Raw genomic sequence first — 8603 nt, forward strand, 5'->3', positions numbered from 1 at the left:
TCAGTGTTACAGGAAAACTGTAATTTATTTTGCACGTAGCTGAACATTGTGCTCCTGAGTTGTCAAGCAGTCAGTATGCAGCAGCAGCATTGGGAAAATTACAGACAAAACAAGCCACAGGAAGCTAACCACTGGGGGAATAATAGACCTAACAATAAGTCCAATGTGCTCATTAATGCTAATTAAGAGATGAAAGACTTTAGTAAATGGTAACCATTTATTTAGACTCACATAACATGAAAGGATTTTTTTTTTCAGTCATAACGAGTTATTTCTCCCTCAATTGGATGAAAAAGGAATCAATAAAAATCTGGATATTTCTTAAGGAAACAGATTACAATAGTTTTACAATAAGTTTTGGTTAGAAGGGAAATTCCCAGATCCCAGTGGTTCACATGAAATACAACATGCTAAAAAATTCCAGGTCTGTCTGTCCTTTCTTTAAAATTTTAACCATTTGGCCGGTCAACAGTAGGAGCATGCTGTTGTTTGGCTTTAAATTACCATTAGCAACGTCTCCCTCTGTCATCACAGGGTTTTGTCATCAGAGGGACCGTGCTGACAGCCCAGCAGATGCTGTTCTGCACCTCTTTCTCTGATCACTCAGGCCAGCCTCAGGACAGGCTTGGCACATTATAACAAAACAGGAAGTAGGCTGAGGCAGTCTGGGAAGTCAGAGAGAGATGCCTATCAAATGCAGATAATTGTTTCCCATACTTGTGCTGGGGAAGTGCATGTTTTTAGACTGAAGCTGTAAAATAAGAATTAATGAAAGTGCTTTATAGTTGTGTGATGAATGTTCCCTGTCTCCCCAGCAGAGAGCAGGAGAGGGCTGTCGCAGGGTTCAGGCTGCTGATGCCGGGAGCCAGGCTCCACTGTCGGGCCCCTCGGCTGGACGACGTCCCAGTAACCTTGCCCAACTAGCTGAGGATGACCTTTGAACTCTGTATCTCCTGGGTCAGGAGGACAGCAGCTGATGCCACAGCCATGAAGACAAGACTTGTCTACTGTTTGTTGATGCCAGGCTGGACCCTTTATCTGGTTCAGTCAAGATTTCTGGACGATGATGAAGGAACCTGAAGGAACATATGAAAGAATTATGGGCTGCAACTCTAAAAACAAATCACTAAGCTCCTTTTTCAAGAGCCATTTAAAGGGAGGTGACATAGTTCACCTTCAGTGTACATGAACAGCACCCAGTGGGATGTCACTGTTATGAAACACTCCGCGGACGCTCGTTGTTAGGACAATTTCTGCTTTCTACCTTTTTGTGAGAGTTTGTATTCCATACTATTCTCTCTTTCAAAGGGGAATTTGTTTGATGAGTTCATTCCTAATCGGGGCAGTCACTGGAGTTACGTGTGTGCCTGAATGTATGTCTATGAAATGATGACGTGGGGATGTGTTTGTGTGCGTGAGAGAGTGCAGAGAGTGGCGCTGGCTCTTCTTGTACCCTCTGGTGAATTTCCTTGATGCATTTTTTTTTTCTGATGCCCTATTGTGAAGACAAATACAGCTACATTATTATTTTTTTAATTTCCCTGCTGACAACTCAATTTTTGCTGTTTATGTCGACAAGAATGGGAAAGGCAGAACAGTTGATGTGAACATGCCACAAGGACTTTACTCACTCAAATTTCATGTGAAAGTGAGGAACTTTCTTTCTTGCCACAGTGTTGAGAGCTCCTGTGTGCTCTATTATTCTGTTTGACTGGCCCTCCTTTGATATGGACAAGAAGGCATGAGGGAGCCCCCTGGAGGTTCTCTGTGGGCATGACGTCACTTCAGAATACCTTTTCCTCTTTTGGTAACTCCAGAGGAGTTGCAAGATAGATGCATTCAAAGGGCCTGCTGTGCTGACCCAAAGTGCTGCATGCAACATCTCCTTGGCACAATGCTACTTTGCATCGCTCTTTTCTTTACAGGCTGAAGTGGATTGCCTTTGATTTGGGGAACAGGGATCCATCAAAATGCATTTGTTTAAACTGATATGAATTGTTTTATTTGTCCACTGTTGTCATGTCAAGGCTGTGCACTATTTCTATAGTCTCTGTTAGCTTTCCCCCTCATGGACTAAATACTGTACAGTGCATACTGTAAAGGCAATCATGCATTTCCACTTGTAAGATGAAGACTGGCCCATGTACCGGTCGTCGTATGAAATGTCACTGTTCCAGCTGGTTCAGATGAAAATTATAACATGTTGCATAAACAGAGTGATGCTGACAAATCTGCATGATCCCTCGTCCATAACAGTGCCAAAACTAACAGCAGCTCATGTCTCAGATGTTTCATGCTCTTACTCTAGTTCAGCTTGCCACTACTCTTACAGAACAATCGTAGATATCTGTGATTCTATCTGGATTGTGAAGCCTAAGTGACAAAAAAAAGGAGCGCGGGGAAGGTAAAGAGGGGCTTTCCTGTCAGGTGTGTTTTTCTTTGTGGCCAGTAGAGGTCCCCATAAGGCTTTCACTACCAGTTAAGTAGGATCATACAGCTGCACCAAAGATCAATATGCCTCGTATTTCAGTGCTTACATCGAAGCTTCTTAATAATCAGTCCAAAATAAACCCCCCCCAACAGGAATAGATTACACAGAGTAAACTAAAAGATGTGGGACATTAGTCGTGTTGAACCACTCACAGGAACCATCTGCAGTTCAACTGGTGAGTTTTCATGAGAATTACTGATCAGGTGGTTTTGCATGAAACACAAAGGAATACCACTACAGAGAACCAAAAGCAAGAACATAAATCCAAGGGCGGGCTGGCTAATGCCATGTTTGACTGAGTAGAAACAGTTGTATCATATCGAATAAAAAGTGTCTTTTTGAAACTGAGTGCAGTGTTTGTGTTTCTCGACAGAATCTCTCTTTATTGCCTTGATCTAAATAACCTGTTATTGCCTGCAGTAATTTTCCCTGTGGATATTTTATATTGAGTGACCAATTTTATATTTATAGTAAATATTCACAAATTCACCTCAGTTGGGCTTTACAATCTCTACGGACTTCTTAGTTTAAATCGGATTATTAATGAAATGAAAGTATTAATATTTACTGTGGAGGTCCTCGCACTCCACTGTGAGACCGTCGACCAAGACAAAGGGTGAAGCATTTTGCTTGCTTTTGCATCCCATTTGGAGAAAGTTCAAACAGGATTAGAAACAAAGAGAAGAAACCCCTGGATGAGCAGACATCTGGTTGGCTGGCCTCCGAATAAAGCCCCATTCTGGGCAGTAAAGCGGGGTCGATCGTAACACGCCTGTGATATATGGAGGCTTGTGCTGGAGGGGGGTGGGTGGGTATTAACTTTCACAAGGGTGCAAAATCAAAGGGAGTTCCTGTCACCACTGAGGGGGTCTCAGCAACAGGGGTCCCATTCACAGGGAATTCCTCTTCACTGCCCTGTGTTGCATCTGTTGACTCAATCTCCTCCATCGAGAGAAAGAAAACACTCATTAAAAGCCACATGACTGTGAACTTGATTGCAGCAGGCAAGACAAACAGCCCTATCAATGGGATGAGTATTTACTTTGAGATGTGAAAATCTTTGAACAGCCCACCATGTTAGGCCTTAGGAGTGTCCTTCCTTACACCAACAGTACAATGAACAGCATTTGTATTCTGAAAGCAATCAAATTATCATTTAAATAAAATGTCAGATCTTTAGCCGCTACAGGGCACTCGCAGAAATTCACACATTTATTAGACGAGCTGGTAAAGAAGGTTAAATCCCTTGACTCTTGCTGTCTATTTACTTCACAAACAGTCAATGTGGAACAAAATAACATTATCAGAAACAGAGTGATTGTTTCAAGGACGATGTTTATTAAAATGTACATGCTGCAATAACGCCAATAAAACTGTTCATGATATTTATATATAATTTACAAAGAACTTACAAATTTAAAATGTTTGCTAATCTGCATTAATGGTGTTTCACATTTCTGCTCAAGAACAGATAAAGCAGTAGATCAAAGACCCTCATGTTTACATTTCAAAATAGATCCCCACCTTGAAGCACACAAATTAGGATATGTTTCGGAATAAAAATCGAATTAAATAGCCGGAATTATTTTTTCTACAGCAACCTTAAGATGTCCTAAGGCATACATTTATTTTAAACATGATAACATGGACAACATGTTAAGGTAAACCTTTCGGAAATGTTCTCACGTCTGGCACATCTTTCACATGGATAAAATATTTACAGAATGAAGTTTGAAAAAAATTGATTTTCACATCAGTTCAAATTTAAATATATTTTAAATTGTGAAAGGCATAAAATCCGTTTTTCTTCCAGGTCAAATCTGTTAATGTGGCAGGTTTGAAAAGTACACTGAATGCAGCAAAAACTCTTAACAATATCACTGAAAAAGGCTTCAGGTTTTCTTTAAAGGTGCATTGCCTCAAACAGCACAAATTTATTTTTGTCAAAATGCTCACTAAATATACTTTTATGGTACTACCTAAAGCCAGAAGTCGGTCTTTGACGAGAGAAAATATTCGGGGAGCTTGATGCTTACCCTCTAGTGCAAACCTATGGCATTAAGTGTGAGTCTCACAGTCTGTTGATTGTTGATTATTATTTCTGAATGAAGGAGCACAGAGATTACTCTCTCTTGATATTGGTGAGCAGAGGGTCCGTGCTTTGTGAAGGCTGCCCAGACCGGGTCTTCCTGGTCTGGTGGGTCTTGACGTGTTTGGAGAGGTGGTCACTCCTCATGAATCTCTTGCCGCACTGCTGGCACCCAAACCGCTTCTCCCCAGTGTGTGTGCGGAGGTGCCGCTGCAACTCGTCTGAACGGGTGAAGCTCTTACCACAGAAGAGCCAGTTACAGATGAAGGGCCTCTCCCCGGCGTGCCAGCGCAGATGTGCCTTCAGGTGAGAGGTCTTCTTATACACTTTTCCACACTCTGGGATGTGGCAGATGTGTAATCTCTTCTTTCCGAACTCTAACCCTCCACCGTTCGCCTGGCAGTTGGGGCATTTGCAGCGTCGGCAGCGGCGTGTGGAGCTCAGCAGACCCTTGGAGGTGCCCTGGAGAAGGGCGGCTATCTGGGGCTGGTGACCCAAAACCAGCTGTCTGCCCAGGGAGAAGGGATGGTTGGAAGGGGTGGCGTTGGTTTGGGGCAGGCTCCACCATTGCTGCCCTTCCTCCACATGGCCTCCAGACAGGTGATGCCTGGCTGAGGAATTCTGCAGGAAGTTGGGGAAGTTTTGTCCCACACTGTTATGCGGAGGATAGTAGGGGCCGCTGGCCTGTGGCTGTGAGGACAGCACTTTAACAGGGGACAGTTCAAAGGAGTAGGATGACGGAGGTTCAGCTGGAGGGGTGAGAGGCAGCTCATGGTGGTGGTGATGGGGGTGGTGATGGTGATGACCCAGGCTAGACTGCATGTGTCCAGGGAACTGCACCTTGGGCACGGTGAAGGTCATCTGGTGCGTGCTGAGGGCTGTGCTGGGCGGCATGTCGTTGCTCCAGAGCTGAAACATTCCAGATGTGGAGCTGACGGTGCCTTCGTAGGGGAACTGGGAACCCTCTGAGCCCATAGGGCCTCCCACCTGCCAGGCCTGGCTACAGGTGGTGGCCAGGAAGGAGAGGGCGTTAGGTGCTCCCTCCGGGGAGGAGCTGGGTGTCCGGTCCTGTGTGGTCATACACAAAAACTTAACAGGTTACATGTGCCACCTATGGAACAACTGGAAGTTTTAAAGCCTGTTTAATTTAAATCAACATTTTATTTTATCATGTGAGGAAAATGATGAAATCCTAAAATATTCAATCAATAAATCTTGAATATTTTTCTGATATTTGTAGTCTTGCTTATTTTTCTGTTTATGTTACTACTTGCAAAAAGTAAAAAAAAAAAATACTTTACCACCATAACAAGTTGATTAATTTTCAATTAGGCCTACATAAAACTGGGTTGAGCATATATTGGATTCGCAGGTTGTGGAAAGGCGCGCTTTCGCTGCCATAAAAGCAGGAAATAAAGCCACCTGCTTCCAATCAAAAAGCCGAATAAAGAACAAACCTGTAAAAATGTGTGCAAAAAGTTGTCAGTCCTTTGTATCGTCAGCGCAGCCATCTGTCCTCGCGCTCTCCTTCTCCACGCACCTGCAACACAAACTGCGCCGAGGGGCGACGACGCACGGAGTCTGAACTACAGCTGTCAGCGCAGGAGGAAAAGATGCTCACATTCGGGTCTTAGCGGACTCCCGACACTTTGGCGGCGTACGCTGGGAAATCCCGCGTCATTCAAACGCCCCTCTGTCCACGAGGTAAATATCTTCAATAGATGCTGCCAGTCCAGATCGTTCGGCGTGGAAAGGTGGCCGTCTGAAGTTAATGGCAGAGGGGCGAGCAGTAAATCCTCGCGATCATCTCAAAGGCGCTTGAGCTGCATCTTCTCTTTATAGAGAGAAAAGATCCTCTCAACGGGGTCTCCAGTATGATGCAGGCGAGCCCGTCAATAGAGGGGAGATGTGAGGGAGGAAGGAGGGGGGCTTGTTAGGTGAATGGGGTGGGCTACTCATAATTTCACTCAATTTCAACCAAATGCTGACCCCAAAAGCTGACTCCTCCCCCAATTGTTCTGAAAAAAAAGAAGAAAAAAAAAGAAAAAGAGTCTTGAGGCATGATTTTAAAGTCTCATGTAATATCCACTGTTCAGATTATCGTAGAATATATATTAGAACTTCCCTGGACATGTTTTGCCATGTCCTACTTCTTTCATTTAAAATACACCACATAAGTATCCCCCCCCCCAAAAAAAAATTTCAAAGAGTTAACATTATGTGTTTCAGCAACTTTCAATATCCACATTTAGGACCACATTTTGCACGAGAACAAAATGCTTAGTCTGTTAAAAGATCTAAGATTAATGGATGCAGCTAAATCAAAAATACATTTCACTCTGGGAGTATTTGCATACTGTTTCAACTCCATTGTGGGATTTCAAGTAAAGATAGAAGATGAGTGGATTGTTATTTTTGGCAACCAACAGTGATGCAATGTCAAATAAAAATATGGGAAAACTAATGATCTCCGATCAACAAATAGCAAGATAAATAATAATAATAATAATAAATAATAGTAAGACAAATAATGGATTAATACTTACAGGACAAGCACAAAAAGCCAAATTTACCTTGTCCTTATCACTAAATGAAACTGAACAAGATAAACATGCAAACTTGATCTTACTTGTGCAGAAAATGAGTGAATATATGGACAGTTTGGTAATTGTAATAGTAATTTAATCCTCTATTTGATTTGTTTTCTCCAGATGACACAAACTTTTTGCGTCTTTAACGCTACAGCAGGCAGCAGCCTGACTTGGCAGGCATGAGACTCACACACTTTGAAGAGAGTCACAGTATTTTCCCCTCACAAAGCAAATTGATAAAACTCAATCAAAGCTTTGGAGTTCTCACCAGTAGGTGACATGTCAAATAGGCTGCCCTGTGTGACATTCTCACATTTCAGAGTTCAAGTAGAGGCCGCCTCAGATCTGTTCCATTAAATGCAGATTGAGGCTTAATCTCATTCTGTAAGTCTGTTCACCATTACAATGTTAAGAGTTTAAATCCAGGCTGGGAACCTGTTTCTCATGTAAATTCCTTGTTCCTCACTTATCTGCTCCTCACTGTTTCACAGACTGTGATCCTTAAATAAACACACCCCGAGGAGAAACCATCTAATGTGAGAAAAGAAACGTAACAAAAGACAAAATATACTTAATAAAGGAATTTGAAGAGAAATTTAAAATGTCCTGTATTCTACTTAGTCTGTAATTGAATGAACAGCTTTTTTATTTATTTTTTTATTTTTTTAAATAAAAAAAATAAATGTAAGTCATGATAATCACTGAGCTGTACCATTTAGTTAAGGCCTGTTTTGAAGTTATTGGTGTGAAAACTGAACAGACAGAATGCAGCTTATGTCGTGTCGTTGACAGAGAAAGAGAGAGAGAGCAAGAGGTATCTCATCTTGAATCACAAGATTTCTCCAGACTCGCAATGATGTGCAGACATAAGCTGTGGCATATAAATAAATGACACATTTTGTAATTATTTCAGGTTGTGGTTAAATCTGTGCGTCATTTACCAAACAAAAGACACATTTTGTAATTATTTCAGGTTGTGGTTAAATCTGTGCGTCATTTACCAAGAAAAAAAGGACGGTCCTATTTTGCCTAAAATATTTACTGAATGTTTGAGCAGATTTAGAAAAAACAACGAGGAAAGAAACATTTAAAGAATTCTAATTGTCTAAATGTTTTCTAATGCCTCCGGCTTGAAATACAAATTCAACTAAAATCATTTCAGCAGGCAGACCAAAATCTGCAGATCACTACTGCAGTTAAAATAAAACAGATTTTTTTTTTATGATACAGATTCCCCTTCGCAAGTCGTAATAAATATGATGTAGTAACAACAGGATTGAGAGAGAAAAAAAAGAGTTTAATTCCAAATTAAAGTGAACATTTAGGATGAAAGAAAACAGTAGTAAAGGAAAAGAGAGAGGAGGACATGAAAATAGGAGTGTGTTTTGTAGGCAGAGGTATACTGTGTCTCTGGTTTATTACGGAGCAGAAG

The 8603-nt window shown here is 41.7% G+C and overlaps 2 protein-coding genes across 4 annotated transcripts in view; one reads left to right on the forward strand and one right to left on the reverse strand.

Annotated features, from left to right (window-relative positions):
• arhgef25a (Rho guanine nucleotide exchange factor (GEF) 25a) overlaps window positions 1-2835 on the forward strand; it is a 46380-nt gene extending 43545 nt beyond the window's left edge. For 2 of the 3 annotated variants that reach the window (XM_069688543.1, XM_069688560.1), the window contains one exon: window positions 816-2835. In XM_069688543.1, coding sequence (XP_069544644.1) covers window positions 816-941 — 126 coding nt within the window. In that variant the 3' untranslated portion in view covers window positions 942-2835. The remainder of the gene's footprint in view (window positions 1-815) is intronic. The other variant, XM_069688551.1, reaches the window with a different exon arrangement.
• A 989-nt stretch (window positions 2836-3824) lies between these two features.
• sp5l (Sp5 transcription factor-like) lies at window positions 3825-6400 on the reverse strand. Its single transcript, XM_069689144.1, has 2 exons — window positions 6038-6400; window positions 3825-5648 (listed from the first exon to the last, which is right to left on the reverse strand). The coding sequence occupies exons 1-2, from the start codon at window positions 6089-6091 to the stop codon at window positions 4614-4616; spliced, it is 1089 nt and encodes a 362-aa protein (XP_069545245.1). The 5' UTR covers window positions 6092-6400; the 3' UTR covers window positions 3825-4613.
• Window positions 6401-8603: the final 2203 nt, after the last annotated feature.

This window comes from Brachyistius frenatus, unplaced genomic scaffold (genome assembly GCF_029030835.1).
Source record: "Brachyistius frenatus isolate BFR_SWC_R1_liver_20210118 unplaced genomic scaffold, ASM2903083v1 Contig_6, whole genome shotgun sequence".
In the NCBI taxonomy this organism is placed as follows: Eukaryota; Metazoa; Chordata; class Actinopteri; family Embiotocidae; genus Brachyistius; species Brachyistius frenatus.